General features: G+C 43.7%; 1 protein-coding gene across 2 annotated transcripts in view; it reads right to left on the bottom strand.

Annotated features, from left to right (window-relative positions):
* Window positions 1-682: 682 nt before the first annotated feature.
* brf1a (BRF1 general transcription factor IIIB subunit a) overlaps window positions 683-23,860 on the bottom strand; it is a 103,244-nt gene continuing 80,066 nt past the window's right edge. For both annotated transcript variants that reach the window (XM_084044815.1, XM_084044816.1), the window contains exons 17-19: window positions 8,343-8,394; window positions 2,331-2,502; window positions 683-1,862 (exon numbers count right to left, since the gene is read on the bottom strand). In XM_084044815.1, the coding sequence (XP_083900941.1) occupies window positions 1,828-1,862; window positions 2,331-2,502; window positions 8,343-8,394 (259 nt within the window). In that variant the 3' untranslated portion in view covers window positions 683-1,827. The remainder of the gene's footprint in view (window positions 1,863-2,330; window positions 2,503-8,342; window positions 8,395-23,860) is intronic.

The following is a 23,860-nucleotide window of genomic DNA, read 5'->3' as shown; positions in this document are numbered from 1 at the left end:
GATAGGCTACTTTGGCTTTCAGCACAAACACAGGAGCAGCAGTTCTACACATGTCTGCTAAATAGCTAAGGCATTAATAAATACTTTAATGTGATGAATAAGGCTGTAGTGTAGAGGAACACACATTAGAGTGAGAATCATTATTACTCGCCAGCCGCCATCAAGACAAAGTCCTCCTCATTCATTCATAAATCGTTTCTAAATGAAATGATTTGAGAGAAGGCTTATCCCAGGTCAGTTTAAAAGCGTCATGAAAACCTGGCCTGATTGTGAAGTTTGTTTTACTGTACAGGATAAAAACTGCACACTGAACTTTGATTCTGCCTATGCGGCAGATTCTGCCAATGCTTTTCAATGGGAATGGAGCGGTTTGTTGCCATTCGCGTATTTCCGCAAAAAAAACTTTTCGTTCCTATTGAAAAGCATTGCCAGAATCCACCGCATAGACGCAAAGCTCAGTGTGACCCTAAGGGTAAAAACATGGCAGGCTAGTACAGCAACTGCCGCTAATAAATTAGTAATGGGTATGTTAGATTTAGGTGTGCCAATGTGCAAGCGTAGACAGTAGTCAACAGTATTGTCAACGCTTGCACATTGGCACACCTAATCTAACACACCCATTATTCATTTTATTAGCGGCAGCTGCATCAGGTCAGCCTTCTGCAGCCTGCCATGTCTGTACTTCTTTCTTTTTTAACCTGAACCGGAAAACAAACTACTGTACAAAATCAACCTAGGGTTTCATTCTCTACTTTTGGCAAATAAAAGGTCTCACTTTTTTTTTTTTAAGTCAAGGCATTTAAGAGTGGCTTTGGGAGACCAACTCAGTCAGAATGACATCTATTATGTACCACCACCATGTATAATTCCTGTAGATGAATTGTGTGTGGTGAACCAAGTAACACTGACATAGCTGATATGTTATTTGATCATTAAAAGCTCGTCCTTAAATACTACGTTATGTGATTGTGGTATAATTGTTATATTTGACATTACAGGCAGCAGATTATCAGGCAGGCAGACACACTACTCGAGTGTCATCGCTGTCAAGTGCAGGTTTAGGTACAATACGTTAGGATAAAGCTTGTCTTCCATACCTCTATTTGTTCTGTTTTTTCCAACTTAAGTTTACAGCAGTGGCTTGCAACCCTGGTCCTTGAGGTACCCCAGTACTGCTGGTTTTCAATCCCAGCAGAGGGTTAATAGCATTCACCTGGTCACCTTGTTATTCTAGTGTCTAATCATTGGATAATGACATCTGGAATGAGGACAGGTGATGCAATTAACAGGATAGGACAGAAAACCGGTCTCTGAAGCATTAAACCATACGTTAAAACATTCACATCAACAAGGCAGGCACATTTTCTTGTTCCGTCCACTGGGGCCACAACGGTGTAAACTTAAACATACGGCCAAATATAACAAGCATCTGGCAGGTGGCTAAAAGCTCGCCCTGCTTGAATTATGCACCTTCATGGCCACAGTCAGAGAAACTATTCATACCTTGTTCATTTCACTCTGTCTGGTGGTTAACATCCAAGCAATGTGTTCATCTTAACACATGGGATGGTCAACTGGAACACAGCAATGTGATTTCACGTAGGTTTTTCATTCAGTATTGTCTTTTTTTTGTAAATGAGGCATAACTCCCATTGACTTCTGATAGATGACCCTGTTATTGCTGATCACATCCCTGATTGGCTCATACGACAACCAATTCACTTGCTTTTCCTTGATGATGCCCCAACTTCCAGTCGGGAGCCATTTTGCCTCCGTGTAGGTGTTCAGTTCCAATTTGGATGCAAAAAGACTTTCAGGGAAATCTGGCTAGAATCCGTCATCATAATCATCATTACCATAATCTGGAGGAAGAGAGACAGACTGAATTATTATAGATAATAGACGGTACAAATGGATAAATTAAAAGAGGAATTTTCTGTGTTATGTAGACGGATTATAGAGTGATAGAGATACATTCTAGACTGTAACAAAGGTGTTCTTTGTCGTTTTGTTACTGTCACTATTTTTTTTACTGTCACCCTATCACCTGAGGTGAATGACAGAAACACTGACTGACTGAAGTCTACCAGAATACAGAATAATATACTGTACGTATGTAGACGCCACACTGGCCACCGTTATGATAGTTATGATCATTTCAATTGGGGAGAGACATCCTGCTTCAATAGACATACATGCACAGGAGACACGGCTGCAAATATGACAGCCGCGTTGACGCATCGCTCCAATGAACAGCAGTGGCCAATGCGGTATCTACATGTGTGCATCTATGACCAGAATAGATCAGACTACAATAAACTAGAACAGACCGTTGCTTCCCATCAGCTCCATGGCGCTGACGCAAGGCTCATCTTCATCCTCCTCCTCCTCGTCAGCCTCGTCATAGACCACGGGTCCGCTCTCCACGACGGGCCCACTCTCCACGACAACCGAACTGGGCGGGGCTTCATTGGCCTGCGGCAGGGGGTTGCTACTGGATATCTGGAGATAAGAGGAACGATGGGAAAATGTCGTTCATCGGTCCGCCAATCGTGCGCGTGTACAATGTGAGTGTACAATGTGTACAATGTGAGTGTGTGTTTTAATATCATTGTGTAGCTGTATAATACAAATTTCCCTGTGGAACTTCACCTGGTATAATTTTTATTAATATTATTATTTCCTTTGGGATATAATAGTAATACAATTATTATTATTATGGAGGGACAGGTGGAGATATTTGAACTCATACCCGACTCTCAAATATATATCTGAACCAATGACAGCTTTACTTTTCTTTGAAACAGACAGATTCTCCAATGTCTTATGTCCTGTGTTCTTTATTGACTTCCTCAAGTCAATAAAGAACATAATGTCATTGTGCTGAACCAGAGCTTTGTTTATCTGGTACATTCCCAAAGAACATGCACAGATGTGACCTGTCCTAACCAATAACCCAACTTGATGTAACTACTCATTTGATGTCACGCATTGAGATGATTTCTCCTCCAGAGTGGGTGAGAGTCAATCTGTAATTTTATCTTTAGTTATATTTTGGAATACAGATATCATAATGTATGTAGTATGGATGGATTTTATATGACGGAGATGTCCGTCCATGGCAGTGAATGTGTTAAATTATTGTCACAATACAATACTATTGCCACAAAATCGATAGAGGTATTTAGTCCAAAATAGTGATATTAGCTTTTTTCCATATTGCCTCCAGCCCTACAACAGGGCCGGTGGGACAGCCTTATTCAGGCACAGTGTGGACTCTAAGCTGACACTCGTTAAGCCTTCATCTCCCTCTTTGTTTCTTGAGGATTCTGTCCTACGAGGCCAATAAAACGCAGCGGGGGGAGAGAGAGCACTTTCGTTAACACACGGCCACCGGTAATCCAAAAATAAGCTGTTACTAAGACAGGAGGGGGAGCCTGGTGGCTCAGCCATTTAGTGCACAGACCATATGCTCCTAGTGAGTGCGAGGACCAGGGTTCAAATCCGACCCCCATCTTGTCTCGTATGTCTCTCCTCTTTCTACTCCCTTGGTTTTCTTTCTCTCTACACTGACCTACCCCACCCCCTTAAATAAAAAGAAAAAAGACAAGAACAACACAGGAGGACAGACGCAGATGGCACAGACTTAGGAAAAACGGACACACATGGGATAACCTGCAATTAGCACTCAGCTTGGATTCGCCTATATATTTAGATTTAGTCTAAAGATGTTTCAGCTCTCAATGTGTCCTCCAACAATTAAATAGAAACATTACTTACATAATAATTTTACATGTATTATGAATACTTATATAATAGCCCTACTAGTGAGAGCACGGAGCTCTAAAGCTACTGTACTGTACATGCAAACCAAAAGCATCAACCGCTTCCATTTTCTTTCTATATGAAACACAGGAGAGAACATGTTCTGCTTTGAATGGATCTGATTATCTTGCAATAAAATGTGAACTTCAGAAAACTATTTCATAGGCTACTCCTTAGTTTGAACTGTATTGTATGAAGTATTTATGCACAGCGATGTTGACAATTATCAAATCTAATTCAAAGAATCCTATTGCTTGCTTGTGTCTGTGAAAAGATGCAGTCAAGTCAAAGTCAAGTAAAGCTTGTACACATAGGGAGAGGATAGTGAAAATGTATAGTATCCTTAGTGTATTTTTGTTGTGCGAAGTTTTTGGATTAAAAAAACACTTCTAGTAACAAGACATTTCTTGTTACTTAATGACTATCGGGAACAGGAATATGATTTTTTTTATTGTTCTGATCTGCCATAAGATTTTATCATTGTTACGATTTATTATTTCAGTTTGCAACAGCATCACCAACGTGTGTTCTACATTGAATTAACACAAGTTTCACTGGTGAAACTAATGGAACAACACAAAACAAACCAACGTCAAAACAGAAACCAGAAAAAAATCTCAAAAAGCTCTACCTGTTCAAACCAAAACTACTGAAACAACATAATGTTTTATTTTCATCCATCCATCTCTCCATTTTTCTTCCCATCTCCTTCTCTACCACCCCACCCTCTCACCTATCCCATCTCCCCCTGTCCATCCATCAGTCCCTCCCTCTATCCTCTTCCTTCCACCCATCCTCACTTGCTTCCTTCATTATTTCTCCATCCTTCCATCTCTCCACCAGCTCCATCCATCCTCCCTCCCTCCTTCTGCCTTTGTGTCTGAACATGTCTACTGTCTGGTTAATTACCAGTAACAACTAAATGTAAAACCCAGTGTATAAACATGGAGGGGGAGAGGCTGGTAACTAGGTCAGGATGGAGAGACAGGGGAGAGGGGGCAAGTATTGCGTGCATGCGTGCGTGTGTGTGTGTGTGTGTGCGCGTGCGCTTGAGTGTGTATGTAACAAACAAACAGAGACACACACACACAGACAGTCAGAGACAGACAGACAGACAGGCAGACAGAGGGATATGTCTGTCTTTGTACAATTTATTTGGTCTCCTCCTTCTCGTGAGCACTAAAGTCCTCAATATCTAATCCAACAAGAGCACAGATCTCGGATCAGAGTACAGAGTACCATGGCCTGTGTGTAAAGCTCTACTGTGTGTGGTTCAGTACTGCTTTCTGTGGGAACTCCACTTCAAACAGACCAGGTCATTATCTGCCAACGCTGGGACTCACACAGATGACTGGCTGCATCGACAGACTCACAAACTCTCTCTACTGTTCACTCCTTTTATAGGATGGAGAGAGTAGGTGGTCCAGTCCTCCACTCTCTCTCTCTGTGTTCCTTTTCTTCTGACAGTGGAGGATCGACAAACGGTAGGAAAGATGAGAGGGAGACAGTGTAGGAGAGACGTGGCAGAGAATGCTGCAGCAGATCCTAGACCAGCCAAAGTGAGTATCTACCCTCATCAGACCACGTCACACTGACATCACTCAAGCACGCACATATAGGCAGGCTGCAAAAGAACATGACCGCTCATGAGACCCCAAAAGAAGTCATGGCACTCATGTGTAAAAGTGGATTCCATCAAACTTTTGGCTGCAGTTTGCCTCCCAGTGCGTAGGAAGAAGGCTCAGAATGTGTACTGTGACCTCTTCTTTAAGTACATTTCATGTGTAAGTTATTCCCAAACCAGTTGTCCTCAATACCCTGCCCCCAATTGCAGTGACTGACTAAGATGCGCAGAGGGAGCGCTCGTCGGCGCACAAGGTCGCCGCGAAAATAGCAGATCTACAGCTCACAACATCTTGTGTAGCGTCAAATTGTGAGCTTGTAGATCGGCTATTTTTTGATTTTCTATTTTTGATAAACTGGTCAAAACATTGGAAGTCGGTAGACTCGGACTCTCCAAAATCAGGATTGAACCCAAAAATCTGGCATCGGTCGGGCTCCATTTTGTACATGTGAGACTGTCTGTCTGTCATTCACTCTGAAGGCTGCGTTGAAAATGTTCAAATTGATGCAGAGGTCAACGGAGGGGGCCGTGTGAGTGTGTGTGTAGGGGTGACAGACGGCCGTACGGAAATGAGGTTCTGCTGAAAGAAGCAAACACGAGACTCAGTGAATGACGGCCAACACACACACACACACACACACACACACACACACACACACATCCTGTGTGTGTGTGTGTGTGTGTGTGTGTGTGTGTGTGTGTGTGTGTGTCAACTTCGACTCTGACAACATTACATAACAAGGATTCAGAGTGAGAGAGCGAGCATGCCAGTGAGCTCTCAGCCAATCGCAATGTTCGCTCGGTCCCCGTTCCCAGGGGGAGGCGAGGGGGTTGCTAGGTAACAAGGCTTGTTGACCCGGCCCCCATCATGAGCCTGAACTGTTCTCAACTAAACAGAGAGAGGGAGAGAGAGAGAGAGAGGGAGAGGGAGAGAGGGGGCAGTGGAAGAGAGAAAGATAACTGAAAGGTAGAGAAAGAGAGACAGAGATGTAGGGAGGAGAAAGACAGGGAGGAGGATAGAGTGGAATTAAGAGATAAGAGAAGGAATGTGGAAACGAGGCTAGGTGAAACCTAGCGTATGGCTGGACCATGTATGCATGCCCATGGGCATTGTGCCAAATTGTAGGCAATTTGTTAGAGGGATAGTCAGTGGTAGAGGTAATGTCTTGCACAGTAAAATGGTCAATCTCACATTTTATGGCTCTAAATAATTAGTACAGGTTTACTTTTACTTTCTTAAACCTGTACTATTTGTTTTTACATCCACTATTATTATCTTGTAGTTATATAGTGTTACTGTTATTGTTAGCACAGTCTGTGGAGCATGCCACACCAACTGCTTATAGTGTACCGTACCTGTATAAGAGAGTGACAAATAAAGCCTCTTACCTATAGACCAATTCATTGTTTACTAACATTGAGACTGGATGCGCAGGTGATTGTTTCACGCAATCAATTTCCAACCTGTTGTTTTGGGGTGCGCTAGTTTCAGCACACCCCAACCCCCTCTTGTGTGTTGGCTAGTGTGGCACGTCCTGGCGAGACCTGATAGAATGGGTTTCATTTAGCGCATACTGGTTGCACGCATACTGGTTCTTATCAGTGTGACGCCGTCTGTTAAGGGGTCTATTGAATCCATGAACAGCTTTCTCTAGATTAAAGGCCCCTATTACTTCAGATAGGACTCCTGGGGCAAATACATGCCTTTTAAGGTCCTTTTCTAATCAATCATTTAGGTCAGGGGATGAATAGTATGTCTGTCTGTCTGTCTGTCTGATCATCGAGTTGAATGGTGAGAAATAAGCGCAATTACAGTATTTTATAATATATGTGTTGTGTGCAAGTGTAGATACTCCAGTCCATATTTGGCCTTCATTTTTCAATCATTTCTAACCATAGCAATCGTCTTTGAACACAATTTAATTAAATTCTTCATTATACAGTACTGACATGTCGGCACTGTAAAATGAAGAATGTAATCAAATATACCATTGCATTTCATTTGTAAAGCTTGCACATGAAATAACAAGACCCGATGTCTTGAAACAGTGTGCTTGTACTATAGTCAGACCAAGCACGACAAATTTGAAAATAACATGGGTAATTCAGTGACTGAAAGATAAAGCAGTCTGACATCAATGCACAATGTCTGCAATGCAAGTGTTTCAAGCATATTTTACCTAAACTCCCTTCTTGTATTCCTCCTTGCCGGTCTGCCTGCATGCCCTCTATAACCGCTACAACCGATCCAGAACACCACTGCACGCCTGGTCTTCAAACTCACAAAAATGTCTGCTTCTTCACTGGTTTCTGGCTGCTTAGATACAAATCAAAATACCGGCGATGACCTACAAGGCGACCAAGGGCACGGCACCGCCCCCCCCCCCCACCCCTACCTCCAGGACATGTTCCACAACTACCCCCCTTCCTGCAGAACTCAATCAGCAAACACAGGACATCTGTCCCTCCCGTCCCTATGACACCCTGACCATCACTTCAAGTGTCCTAGACTCTTCTCCCTTCTGGCTCCCAAGCTGTGGAATGACCTCTCTTGTCTTTTTATTAATCCTAGTGACTTTTGCAGCACTTAATTTATTTCTTAGCACTTTATTTACCTGACCATTTACACTGTTGTTGGCTGACTATGGTTCATGTAATTTACTCTGATCTCATCCTTTGGAAGTCGCTCTGGATAAGGCTGTCTGCTAAATGCCTAAATGGTAAATAGAAGTAAAAGAACAGAGCATGATAATGAGAAGGAATGATGAAGATAGAGAGACTGAATGATTCATTTCTCTCTCTCTATCTGACTCTTCTGGGCGGATGGATGGACAGAGATAGACAGACAGACAGAGAGACGGACAGACAGACAGACATGAGTAATGGATCGTACCTGATCCAGTGCCAGTCTCTTAGCAGGTTGTCCTGTGATGAATGGCTTCAACCTGAAAGACAGAGAGAATATCCTCATTACAGGTCTGCAACACACACACACACACACACACACACACACACACACACACACACACACACACACACACACACACACACACACACACACACACACACACACACACACACACACACACACACACACACACACACACACACACACACACACACAGGTGTTATTGAATAAAGGTAGAGTTATTTACTGTGAACCTTCCAGTGAATCAATTTGTTGTTTTCCTGGAAAGTACAGTATTTTTTATCTGACTGTTGTTTTTATTTTTTTTACTATTGAAGTCACACAAGAAGGCAAAACTCCAAGAACTGAAATGAAGACAACTGACAAATCAGACAGTCTGTGTGTGTGTGTGTGTGTGTGTGTGTGTGCGTGGAGGGGATCTCTTCCCAGACACAAACAGAGATAAAACGCTGTACCACATCTCCTCCAGCACTGATTCCTAAACAGGATTTCTCTTTCAACATCCCAATGGTTGAAATTAGCATCGTTCCCTTCTCTTCTCCTCTCCTCTCTTCTCCTTCTACCACCCTCCTCCTCCTCCCTGGGGGTTTACTGTAAGTACTCAACTCTCACTGATAAGGGAGAGGAGAAGAGCCAGTGAGCTTTTAATTAATCGCCTTTAAGCAGAGAAAAAGAGGGGTGGAGGAGTTTGGAGAGGAAGAAAGAGAGAGAGAGGAGGGGGACGATTGTGCCACATTAACAAAGACATCTTCACACACACACACACACACACACACACACACACACACACACACACACACACACACACACACACACACACACACACACACACACACACACACACACACACACACACACACACACACACACACACACACACACACACACACACACACACATTTAGTTGGAAGGTCAGTGAAAAATAAAAGTCACCAGCTAGCCAAACTGCCAGGAGAACGGCTGTGCTGAGAGACGTTATTAACAGACCGAGAATCTGTATGACAAACTAGACTGGACCTCACCCCTGGGTACAGAGGGAGAAGAAGATAGATAGAGAGACAGAGGGGTGGAGCACAGGCTGGTACCTGAACAAGACTGGACCAACAGCAGGTACAGGGAGAGAGAGGGAGAGAGAGAGAGAGAGAGAGAGAGAGAGAGGGAGGAAGGGGAGCGTGGATGACAGAAAGAGAGAGGAACCTCTCTGACCCAAGGGTGGAGGACATGGAGTCAGAGCATGATGATGGAGAGAGGGACTATGGAGAGATGGTGGGATGGAAGAACGGTAAGGGTGACCAGGCAGATAAAGGGAGGGCACAGGGAGAGAGTGGACAGAGAGAGTGGTAGAGAGAACGAGTGAGGCACATGCAGTAGGAAGGAAGAAATCGAGGAAACGGGAAGAGAGGGAGTGGATAGACAGAGACAATTATGTCCTCTGGGTAAGTGTTTTACACGCTTGTGAAGCACTTGGTAAATGTTAGTGTTATACAACTGAAAGCTATTAATCATAAATCGTTAGATCTTTTTTGAAACCACATTATCCATCCAAAACATGAGAGCTTGTAGCTATTTTCAAAAATAGTGAAAACTGGCATGGAGAATGAGAATGATTATCCACAATAATCCATTCAAGGATGAAGGCAATGAGACAGAGGTGGGGCCGGGAGAGAGAAATGTTGAGGGCCAAAGACGGAGAAAAGGGAATGAGAGGAATACTATATGAAGATGAGGGAGAGAGAAAGAGGGCGAGAAATGGGGAGGGTAGACGGGTAGGTAGATAGAGAGAGAGATGCAGACAGATAGAGGCGCAATATGCAAATTGGATGTGGATAAAATTAGTTCCACGAGGACCAATGATATGAATAAATGATGATAATAATCTGGAGCTTCAAACTTGATTTTCCAGCTGGAGACGACGGTCTCTGAGGTAAAGCAACTCCCAACACCATCCACCCAAAACCCCCGGTGTTCTCACAATCTAATCATGCATAATCACAAATATATACACACACACACACACACAGCTACACACATACAATGTAACTCTGGTGGCCCCTGCTGCCCACACATGTTCCCAGACGGGCACAACAGAGGCCAGTGTGTGTCCAGTTATACATACAAAGAAAAAAAATACACAAATTCACACACACGCGCACACACACCGACTATCTCCCTCTCTCACGTGTTTATACAATTCAGGCTGGAATGCACATGGCATGTGAGCATACACACAAATACAAATATGCACAAATACACACACATAAACACATGCACTTGTGCTGAGTTCTGTCTATTCAGCAGCAGTGCATTGTGGGTCGTGCGTGGAGCCAGGCAATAAAAACTGATGTAGCCAAAGAGCTGATTGTGTTTCCTCTTTCACCCAGACCCTACTGACACCACACACACACAGTACAATGTCAACATGGACAATACCTGTTGAGGGGGATTTATACTTAGTTGCATGCCGGTGCACTGACAATATCTACAAGTTCACAACATGTTACAGTGCTATGTGTTTTGAGCTTGTAGATCGGCTAATTTCAGTGTGCAACCAAGTATAATGGGGCGTTTAGCCTGTACTGTCTAGAGACAAGAGAACAGTTACCTTACATACAAACCCACCACAATGGAAATGTATGCACAGATTCCACTCAAGTTATGGCAGTTATTTGGAAGAGGAAAAGAGATGTTGCACACATAAAACACGACATATGCGGCTTCACACACACACACACACACACACACACACACACACACACACACACACACTCACACACACACACACACAACTTTCAAGGGTATTCGACTGACCTATATATAACCCATAACGGCTGCATTCACTGCTTTAAATTTAGGCCTAATGCTAAATTTGACAAGGAAATGGCCTCTTTTAAAACGGGATGGACAATATGTCCTTACTTTGGGCCATTTGGACTCAAGGACAAGAAGACATGCTGGGATGAACACACACACACGGATGAACTGAATAACCTAACTAGATAGAATATGATGACATTACAAATGTGTGCACACTCACACACACACTCTTAACCACTTACCCAACCAGACAATCCAACCACTTTCTCTCTCTCTCACACTCACACACACACACACACACACACACACACACACACACACACACACACACACACACACACACACACACACACACACACACACACACACACACACACACACACACACACACACACACCACCAGTAACCAACCAACCACCCACCCACGCACACACCAAGTTTAACAACCCAGATAACTCATCCATTTGGTCTGATGAGAGATGTGACATTTCACCGCATGCTAGGGATTTTCTGGGTCAGTTAGCTGCTTACACACACACACACACACACACACACACACACACACACACACACACACACACACACACACACTGTTGGAACCTGTCTCAGGAAGATATTTTGGGTGAAGTGATGGGAGCTGTGGACGCAGATTAGCGGTCTGTTCCCATGGGAGTACTGCCCTAAAACTGCCCCCCCCCCACATACACACAAACACATTAAAGGGAGTGTGTGTGTGAGACAGAGAGAGGGAGAGGGAGAGAGAGAGAAATACAGAGAGAGACAGGGTGGGAGAGTAGCGATGAGAGAGAGAGAGAGAGAGAGAGAGAGATACAGAGAGTTGGAGAGCGAGAGAGTGAGAGAGTGAGTGCGTGCATGCGTGCGTGCTATAAAGAGGTTTATAGCGTGACATCGCGGGATGATCAGTCTTACACACCACTAATCACAAAGCAGAAGGATCAGATGTATTAACACACACACACACGCACACACACACACACACACACACACACACACGCACACACACACACACACACACACACACACACACACACACCTTACCCCTGACAGATCAGAGAGTACAGCAGTGCAGGAGATGAGAGTGTTAACATGCAGAGTGTCACTCCCTCACACACCACAAACCTACATCACAGCTACAACTTCAAACATCAGTCCATGACCACCTCTCTGCACCAGCCATCTACCAACTCTGGAATGGTACAGACTCAGAGACCAGCCCAAACCAGTACACATCACACCCAAACATGAGAACTAAAGACAACCTTCTCAGGTTCCAGCCAGAGATCACTGTAGATCAGAAAGAACATGTTGTTCTTTCTACATGGATGGAAAGGTGTTTGCTTTGTAATGGACTCCAGAGCACACAGTACTAATGCAGGATGGATGCAGTATGGAAGCATCCCGTGGAACTTTAATCACTTAAACCCTATATACTTCAGTTGACTGGGGTCCCCCAGGGGTCAATATTTGGTCCCCTCCTCTCTTCGCTTTATAGCAAATCACTTTGCCGGAAATGGCAGGTCAACAAGTGCTGTGAGCTTGTAGATGTACTATTTTTGGCAGATGTTCACTTATTTTCACCGAATGTTCGCCCATTATGATGACCAGATGGTACGGTTCATGTGGTTAATAATAACAGCTTCTTACTACACAGCTTGGTTGAATACTTATGATTGGTCAATCAATTCTGTTCAATAATGGCCACTGCTATGAATAAAAAAAACGCTGCAGACAATGCACCTGAATCAAACAATTAATTAAGTAATTCATGGTGCTTGGTTTTTGCCATATTCAACAAGGCAACCATGTAAACAATCAATGACATTTTACATTGGACCACAATAGACACAACAATACCACAATATTGGACCCAGGACTTTTTTGTGTTACCCTTTTAGCCTTAATGTCTCACTGTACCACGTGCTGTTTACATTTCTGACTAATAAAGTATTCAATCAAAAACAGTTAGTACACTAAAGAATGTTTTTGAAAACATCCAAGCCGAGAAATAGGCAATGCAGTACCAGAATATTGATGAATATATAATCAACACTTCCTACCAGAGTTTTGGGAGCCGACCTGTGGCACTGGATGCGCCTGGCATAATCTTTCTTTTCCGTAAGCAATTAAATCTATTTAAAAGAATGAAATTGTTTTGTTGTAAAATTTTGTGTCAATGTATTAATTGCTTTATAGCCATGTAATAAGCGGATAATGAATGGTTACCAGGTCATTGTTTAGAAATAAACCCCTTCAGAGTGATAAGACCTTGATCACCCTGTCAGCGTTTATTTCTCAACAATGACCTGCTATCCTTTCATTATCCCTTGCATATATAATATACAGTGGGAGACACTGCTACACACATAGGCGATGTAAAAAACAAAAGTAGGAAAAAAATCCAACATCTCGATTTTGTCAGGTGCCATGGTAACAAAACATTGTTTTAGGACACTATAGAGAATATTGCTACCTACCGCCTGGGCTCTGCGCTTGCGCAACGCACGCACACTTTCGCTCACACACACACACACACACACACACACACACACACACACACACACACACACACACACACACACACACACACACACACACACACACACACACACACACACACACACACACACACACACACACACACACACACACACACACACACACACACACACACACACACACACACTCTCCACTCTTCTCTCACTCTCCTGCCCCCCCCTCCCCAACACCAAATCTCTCCTGAAACATCCACCCAGGGAGAATAAATCCTAACTGCCTCATCCAGATTAGGCATTGATCACTTCTAATCCTCAATAAATATTCAAAATTTCACATTGCCATGGCGATCATCTCCTCACTACCCCCCCTCCCATCAGTAGGACAGCATAGAGACTAAGGCTCTTCAACCGTTTTGTAAATGTGTATGTGTGTGTGTGTGTGTGTGTGTGTGTGTGTGTGTGTGTGTGTGTGTGTGTGTGTGTGTGTGTGTGTGTGTGTGTGTGTGTGTGTGTGTGTGTGTGTGTGCGTGCGTCCCCATGCATGCATCCACGCACACGCACGTGCTCCACAGTGAACATATGCACTACCCTGATATCCACTGATGTGTTTATTGATGTGTGTGGTCTGTGCGTGCGGTTGCATGTGTGTGCCTGCAAGTGTGTTTATGTTGATGCACATGCGTGTATACCCATGTGTATGTGCTTCACTGCCCTGTTAAATTGTGTGTACACACAGCTGCATGCATTTACACATACATAGCATGGGTGTGTGTGTGTGTGTGTGTGTGTGTGTGTGTGTGTGTGTGTGTGTGTGTGCGTGTGTTTGCACATACATGGATGGTACCGTATGTGGAGCACTACCCTGCATACTTACACACTGTTGCTTTTGAATAAATCCTAATATTCACATTTATGATGGACAGTTAAGATTGTAGTTCTCAACCAATATTTAATGTGAATTCTGGTTAAATGGGCTGTAAGGGATATTTTAATAAGTGGTTAATGGGATTATATTCCGAAATCAATTGCTGTAGTGTTGGTTCAGTAACAGGGGTCTCTGGTAAACAGAACATTAATTTTTCAGGTCGGGACATCAATTTGATCTAATCAGGAGAGAGAACTCATACAGGATAAACAAGTGAAATTGGAAGTGATGACACAAAACATTAGCAGGCAAAAAAGCGACTGGAACACTATACAATTGAAGCTGATCAATTATCTTGGTGGGGTTCTCTCTCCTGATTGGAACAAATCCAACCTGAAAATGTATTTTCTATTTACTAAAGAGCTGCAGAGATGGAGAGCCTGCTATTACTGAATAACCACTCTATATCAACGATCACTATTGGAAAATATAGAGCATTAACGATTAAACCAAAGGTTTTTCTGGTTACAAAAACGTAATATACAGTATAAGTACATGATCAATAAGTTAGTGAATCCATGTTGTTTTATTAGAGCATGTGAAGAGAGAGGATGGGGGTAGTAGTAGTTAGCCACTTAAACCCTATATACTTTGTTGTGATCTTGTATCTCTTCCATTTTTGCTATTGACATACAACGCAACGTGTTGTGAGCTTGTAGATTGGCCATTTTTGCCGAGACTGACACATTTTTTCACCAAAGGTTCATTAATTTTTGCCAGATGTTTGTCTATTTTCGCCTATTGACATGCTACGGATGCTAGGGTTCATGTGGTTAAACCCATTGATGTTGTGTGTTGGTCTGTGACTACACGGGGCAAACATTAACCAGGCTATCTAAAGATGTGTCAATGATTCTCCAACCAGACCGACTTCATAAAACTGTCTTCATCCATCCTCTAAACCACACCGACGGTTCATTCCTTTTTCATTATAAATGAAGACTCACGTGGTACTTTATGGATTGAGCAGGGTTTGAATGACCCCTGGACTCTCATACTTCTACAAATATTGTATTATTCTAAGTCAAGTACAGGGCTTATATCTGAAAGTCGGGCAATTTTTCTTCTTAAGCGCCATTTCATACTTTGTCATACAACGGTGATGCGTGGGTAAAATAGCAGATCTACAAGCTCACAAGACGTCGTGATGTTGTAGATCTGCAAAAAAAAAAACGAAAGAATTTGTCTATAATGACAAACCCAAAATAGAGATGGCAGGTTGAAAGTGATTAACCCTCAAATAGCTGTCTCTTTTTTGGACACGCTAGGTTTTGATCTGACGGCAGCGCATAATGTCGTCCCACCAGGGGAACGCTGGAATGGGCTTCTAGGGGTCAGGGGTCAAATGGTCGTCAATAGTGTACCCCGCGGCTTGCGGCGACAGACTTTTCGGCAGACCCCCTGTTTCCATGACAATTGTTTACAGCAGCAGGGAGTGGCTCCTGGCCCCTCGTCCGCCACAGCACCCCCACCATGTGGCACGATGGCAATGTATAAATCACTCTAGTCTGAGGACAATAGGACCATATGTAGCAGGACCACATGTGGCCTGCCTGGGTCATTTCGGTTTTAAGAAAATGCCGCCTCCTTCTCTCCGTCTCACTCTCTTGAGTCTCTTCCTACACGACTTGCTGTCGTTTCCAGTACCAGTACAAAGTAAGATCCTCAAATGCTTACCAAATGGACACTGAGGATTTGACTGTGTAAGGGTATGTTCAAACTAGGCTTTTATGAAGAAAAAGCTTTGTCTATAGCGCTTTTCTTTGCTGAAAAAGAAAAAAAGAGGAAAAAACTGTGGGGCGAGGATGGGGATCGTGCGGTCGACAAACGCACTTCAGTATAACTCTTGGGAAAGTACATAATATTGATAAAGTTTTAAACTAGTATGTGTAGATGTGAAATTAATAAAGATTGAGCAGCTGTATGTCATATTTATCAGCTCAAATGTATTGATCTTTTATAGACAAGCAGTCAACTGCCTGTATTCCTCCTAACTTGGCTGTCTCCTGGCGGGCACCGCCACTGGCTTGCTCCATACGTAGCAGTGGGCTGACACTGCTATCTTTCTACACATCTATCTATCTCTCAGGCAGCTTTATACTCTGTCAGGGAAGACGTTTCACCTTGTGTGTACATTGATTACTGATAATTGCATCTGTGGACAAAGCAAAGCACCACATGGGTGACACAAGTCCATATTTTAGGACAAATCCACACAAGGCCCTGGACACACCAAGTGTCATGATTGGCTGCGTTCCAACCTGTTGCCTATTGGCAAGTGAAGCGTCTCCTCGAGTCACTTCCTGTGTTTCCGTGTTTGCCTTCCGCACAGTCGATGGACACAAGGTGGTAACAAGGAGCGCAAACAAACATCCACAGTTGGTATACACTCCTCTGTACTGTATGCTGTGTCGTGTTCAACCTACTCCTTTCACCTCTACAGAGTAAAACCCTGGGTGTTCATTTAAATCTGAGTGCACAAATGTAACCAAATGGATTTGGAAGGATTTTACTGTGTATGAGTAAAGTGTGACGAGGACACTTTTCTTTGTGTCTCACACCTAAAGTACCTCTACCAGCTGCTGTCTTTTGCCGTGTTTACGTACATTCTTTCCTTGTTCACTTCTAAGAGGTCACAGCAAGGAGGACACTGCTACTGTACCATCTCTCTGCCCCTCTGTTTGTCTCACTCTGTTTACCTGCCTTCCTCCACCGTTGGAGAGGTCAGCGTAGAGAGACTATATTCCTGTCTCTCTCGTTGACCATCTGGCCGAAGGAGTCTCTCTCTCTCTCTCGTATTGCCTGTTTTCCTCTGTCCTCACCCCAGTGAGAGGTCACACTGAGGAAAATGTTGTCACTTCCTTTCCTTGTCTCACGCTCTTCTTTCCCAGCTGCTAAAGGTCTCTCTATCTTTCTTTCTTTGTTAAAGGTTTTCTCTCTGTTGGTCTTCCTGCATCCTTATATGTCCATAAGAGAAGATGATAGAGGCACTCCCCCTCCCTCTGTATTCGATCTCACCTTTTTATATACCGTCACTTCCAGATTTAAGATTTGTATCCGTTACATCTCATATATACAGTACTGGTGCACAAGAGTAAAATTCCTTGGTTTTGGCTTGACATTTGTATAGCGACAATAAGAAATGATTGTATAATGATGTTATTTGATCTTTTGCAGTATTCCACACTGAGTGGTCGCTACATACAGGTAAATTAACTGGGCAATTAGCAGTTGGCAGAGGTCACACTAGAATTATGTCCTTCCTTTCTCTCTCTCTCTTCCTATTGATCCCTCATTCTCTCTCTGCTATGTAAAATTTCCATCATTCAGCAGACTTTTTCATCCAGATTGACTTACCCTGTGGGTATGGGGCTCAGGTGTCTTGCGCAAGGACACTTCCTACAGGGCATGTGGTTGCGGTGGTAGTTGAATAGGGCTACAATAATTGATTATTTTCTTAGTGCTTATTATATTGTTTACTTTTCATTAATAACTTTTCATTGTAAATCTGTGATTTGTTTTTAAATATTTTCTTAATAATCAGTTAAATTGATTAGTTCAATTAGTTGTTACACTAGAGCTCTTCACATGCTCCCCGATTCAGAAAATACCCGACAGGACCCGAGACCCGTACGGGTGGGATTCCGTGTTTTACCATAATCACTTGGACCCGGGTCGGTTCCGGTTCTATTATCTCGGACCTCGGATCTGTTTATCATTATGTATAATACCTGAGTGGATCCGAAAAGACCTGTGCTCATCGCTGAACGGTAGAGAAAAGACAAAAGTGCTACGACGATTACACTGACCTGGGATCAGATTACCGCACCGCAGTACAAAGTTGAGCCATGCATGCCGAAGTCAATTCAGTGAGAGCGGCGAGCGCACAGACAAGTATGGCACAGACTCAGAGTGCATCAAACTATACCCCGATGGAATCAAAATGCGTACGTAGAGTGTGCCTCAGTGCTTATTGTAGGCCAACTTGGATTGTGTAAAAAATGGTTTTGTAGTCTACCTACTCTCCCAGAGTTAAATGTATGCTGAGGATTTTGCTGTGCAGACAGTGCAACAATGTGCTGCCATCACAGTCTAATAGCCTACTAAATAGCAGCGTTCGAGTCTGGAACGGATCCATAGCCTATATAATAACCAACATTCTGGGTGGGGTCTGTATGGGCCTCGGAACTTATCGGATCTCGGGAACAAATTTCACAGGTCCAATTAGGGTCTGGGTCCGTAAAAAAAAAGAAAGTCGGAATGGTTCGGAATTGGACCAGATTGTCACGGGTCCACCTGGGTTCGGTAACGTTATTTGGAAAACATGACGGTTCGGGTCCGTTTTTTTGGACCCGTGAAGAGCTCTATGCTGCACCCGTAGAGCTGAACCCTAACTGCATTTTTGGACCTTAACCTGTTCAATTCATTCAAAACATGAATCTTATCACTCTGTCCTCTAGCTTCAATCTTATTACTGAGAATCACAGTGACGAATACACAACCCACACGCTTCTTTCAATTTATCTCTACTGGTCTCTCTTCAAATCTCTCTCCTAGTCTCCCTCTCTGTGTGCAGCTCTCTCCTTATCTCATCTCTCTTATCCCTTTCTCTACTCGTCTCTCTCCACATCGCTCTCCGAGTCTCTGTCTCTTTTTTCTCCTCTCCTCATCTCTTTCTCCGTCTCCCTCTCGCCTCTCTCTCTCCTCCCCTCATCCACTCATCTCCTTCTCTCTGTCTCTCTCTCTCTCTCTGTTAGACTTCATCTCTTAACACTACTACTATCTGTTAATGCAAGGGTCGATTGTGTACACAGGCAAACTCCTGACACCTGGAAATGGAAGTGCCATTTAAAGTGCTTGTGAGTCTGCTGGTCTGCTTTCCTGATGGTTACCTTAACGAAAGGTCATAGAAAATGGAAAGTATAACAACAAGTCTCACCATGTCAGACGCACCTCAACCGGCTGCCTCAGGGCTTTCTCTCTTAATCTGCGTTCACCTCAGGAAGAGGTCAAAGCTAAGAACGTAAATTTTTGCCACTCTTTCACCTCAATCACCTGCTGTAAGACCATCCCTCTCTCTTTTCTTGTCTGTCTGTCTTTCTGCTGACTTCACCTCAGTGAAAGTCCATGGCAGGTATCTATGAGTCACACTTTCACTACTTCAGCCACCTACGGTTATTTTTCGCTTTCCTTTACTCTCTCACTGTTTTCTCCGCACCTCCCACGTCCCTTGCACTCTGTCCATCTCTTCCTCTCTCTATTTATTGCATCACCACTCCCTTCTCATTCTGTTAAATCTTTCCATCTCTCTCCTCACTTCTATCCCCTTTTCAATGCGTAGTCTGTCTCCTCTCTCCTCTTTCTCTCCGTCTGTCTCTACCAAGGTTATTCAAGTTTGGTATTTTTAGTTTAGTTTCAGTTTGATTAACAAGTGGGTATGCTACTTTCAGTTGAGTTTAAAATGTTTAGATTTGTATTAGTTTGTCTTTTGTTATTATATAGGGTGTGAGGCACTCCAGTTCTAGCTTTTAGCTTAGTTTTAGTCAACTCTAATAACCTTGGTCTCTACGTCCTGTGCTTATTGAACTGAGAGACAAAAAATGGGCCCAAAATGGACAATTATTTGAATCAAATTTTACACTCAGAATTCAATTAACACTGAAGATTTGACTGTATGTCCCCTCTCTCCATCTGTATCTCTATACGTCTCTCTCATCCTCCCTCCTCCACTGGCCCCTCTCTCGCTCACTCGCTCTGCTGGCCTATCAGTCTCTGCCGGGCTTAACGGCTCGCTGCTAATCAGCTTACTGCAGATGAGAGTGAATGAGAGTGAGCCGGGCTGAAAAAGACGATTGAGGAGACCGTTTAGCCTCTGTCTGACAACTGCCAGTGGCTTGGCAGGGGGAGGGGCGTGAATAAAGCAACCCAAAAATAAAACCTATATCTCGTCTAGGGCTTAAAAGAGTGGAGAAAAGACCGGAGAGTCTAAAGAAACGCAGAGGGGACAAAGAGGGACGACAACGTCATTTGTCTCAGTGTCGGGCGCACAGGGAAGTAGTTGGTCTGCTTGGTTTAAAGGCGGGTGTATTTACATGGTCTAGCAGCAGACAATCCATTCTCACTGCTCCAGGGAGACTATTCATCCTGCTAAGCTAGGTGCTGCAACGCCGCAAAGCCGTGATCTCACCCCTCTTTTAGTGTCAACAGTTTCAGCATGTGTGCTTTAACAGAATATGTGGATATGTGTGTCTGTGCTTGTGCACGGGTGTACACAAACATGCAATCAAAGGCATTTCCAGTGCAGTGAATGTGCGAGTGTGTTTATGTATGTCTGCATGTTTTTTTGTGCAAAATGCATTCGGAATGGCCCAGTTCAGGGCAAGTCTCTCTACTGTTCCATAAGTTAATGTGGAGGGGAGGGGAGGAGGGCAAAGCTTTGGCCACTGAAGGCTGTTTGGGAAAGCTAGCATAGGGAAAGCTGCTACTGATGTCCACAATGTTTCCTCTGTCTGTAATAAGACGTTCTCAAGCCGGGTCCTGGAGTACCAGACCACTGCCAGATTTATATTCTACTTGATGGTTAACTGCATTCACCTCATGTCATGTGAATTTAAATGTTAAATGGTCTGCATTTCTATGGCACCTTTTATCCAAAGCCCTTGGCAATGTGTGCTACATTCACCCATTCACACACATTCCTACACCAACGGCAGAAGAAACCATACAAGGCAACAACCAAACGGGATTTGAGGTTCAGTGCCTTGCTCAAGGACACTTCGGGTTCAGTGTCTTGCTCAAGTACCCTTTGACACTAAGCCAAGGGGAGCCGGGTATCGAACTGGGAAACTTCTGTGTCCCAGATGTCCGCTCTACCTCCTGCTAGTCACTGCTGCCCTATAATTAATTAATGATTAGAATGAAAATCAGAGTACTACAGGAAAAGAGCTGAGAACCACTGGTCTATCTAGTGCCATTATCACAGCTGACTTAAAGGTTCAGAATCTACAGTATCTGAATACAGTCATTGCAGTCATTGTCAAGAACACTAAAAACTAAACGTGAATGCAGACATTTAGCTGAATCTTAACTGGAGCAACTTTGACTATATCAGCCATTGAAAGATCAGTGTATTGCTCAAGGGCACTTCAACAGGAACACAGCTGTAGTCAGACATTCATAATACACCCTGTACTCTTGGATTTTGCAATATTGTCTGTTGAAATTTCAGAGCACAATCTCTACAGTTAGTTAATTCCTGAAAATCTGTGTCTTTCAGTCTGTCAGCAATATGTGTCACATCACATGGGACAGCTGAGACGGCTGGTGGCAGTGCACTGTATAAAGTATTGTGTGTGTGTGTGTGTGTGTGTGTGTGTGTGTGTGTGTGTGTGTGTGTGTGTGTGTGTGTGTGTGTGTGTGTGTGTGTGTGTGTGTGTGTGTGTACTGTGCGCTCATGTGTGTGCATGTATAGAAAGATGAAATGTGTGCATGTCTGGTGTATACACACACACGTATAGGAAGATGAATGTGTGTGTGTGTGTGTGTGTGTGTGTGTGTGTGTGTGTGTGTGTGTGCGCATGTATGTGGTGTGTGCGTGTGTGTGTGTGTATGTGTGTTTGTTTAGTGGGGGGGATTAGCGGTGGTACTTGGGACACGTTTCTCTCTGCGCTAGCTAGCTCCTCTGAGAACGCACCCTAACCAGCCAACCAGCCGTACAAAGGGCTGATTGGTCACAGTGAGGGGAGGAGGGGCAAGGGGTGTGGGAGAGAGGCACAGGGGGGGGCGGGGGGGACATCACAGACTGCAGGGAGGGGCTCTAAACCACAGACAAATTATACACCCACCCCTAACACAGCTGGCTCTATCAGCAGCAAAAACATCCTCTTAGATCTAATGTGCCTGGCAAGGGGAGAAAGGGACAAGAGCAGGATTTGTGACAGACTCTTTCAGTTACTGGCATGCAGGCAACACTTTGTGGGGACGCCGTCTGAAATATTTTCTTTGAAAAAAGAAATGAAAAAGAGAACAAAAATCTGCCTTATTGCATTGCAGCCTCTTGCAATATGGATATTGTGCTGATAATGTGAATTTGATATGTCATACCCTATGGCAACAACGCCTGTCTATTAGTGTATATGTACTTAAAGTCCTTAAAAGCACACAACAAGCCATTATCACATGATATGGTTGTTGAACAGACAACCAAGTCCAACTTAATTCTAATTGGCCAATAAAACATTTCAGCAGGAGGAAACAAGTCATTAAAATCATTACTAACTGCAAACAGTCTGTTAGTAATTTGCAAAAAGTCTAAGATTAGTGTCCCCATAGTTGTTTTAGAAGTGAGTTTACATTCAATGTATGAAAGATGCAATAGAAATAAAGTGCATAATTATAATAATAATTATAATTATTGTTGCTATTATACATAGTGAATGTGGGATTAACTTGGGGGTAACCGTCCATCACTGGGAGGTCACAAGTGCAACAGCAGCTGTCCTTGAGCAAGAGACTCAACACTCAAATGCTCATCGTAACTCTCTGGATAAGAGTGTCGACCCAAACGCCTAACAACAGAAAGCCAACAGGCAGGTGAATTTTCAGCACACCCCAGGACACCTGCTCCCAGGCCAGCTCGGTCACCACCACAGCGGTGGCAGTGGGAACACTGGGCTGGAAAAGTGCTGAGTGCTCCGTCTTTCCCAGAGCTGGCAACTGCAAACTGTACAGGGTCAGAATTACATTTCAGGAAAACCAACACAGACCAAAACTATCCGCACGCACGCACGCACACACACACACACACACACACACACACACACACACACACACACACACACACACACACACACACACACACACACACACACACTCCTCCCTCCCACCCGTGCTTTGAGAAAAATGTAGTCAGGAATTCTCTCTTACCGAAAAAAAGAGCCTGGAATGAGAGAAAGTTCTTAAAAGAGAGAAGACAGGAAGAAAAAAAGGATAGAATGAGAATAAAAGGAGAGAGAAAGAAAGGGGAGAAAGACGGAGACCAAGAATGACTGGAGAGGAAAGAGACTAAGAAGAGTAGAAGAGGAAAATAAAAACTGGACATATTATCTCAGCTATTTCTGGATGAGTGTTTTTGGAAGGCGAAAAGGAACGGCAAGGAGAGAGAATTTAGCATCTGGATAGAGGGGGAGATGAGGGGAGAGACGGAGAGACGGCGGGGAGGAGGGATC

This window comes from Gymnoscopelus microlampas, assembly GCF_963454915.1.
Source record: "Gymnoscopelus microlampas genome assembly, chromosome: 20".
NCBI classification, from domain to species: domain Eukaryota; kingdom Metazoa; phylum Chordata; class Actinopteri; order Myctophiformes; family Myctophidae; genus Gymnoscopelus; species Gymnoscopelus microlampas.
Note: the sequence above shows the minus strand (reverse complement) of the source record. Positions and strands in the feature narration are given on the sequence as shown.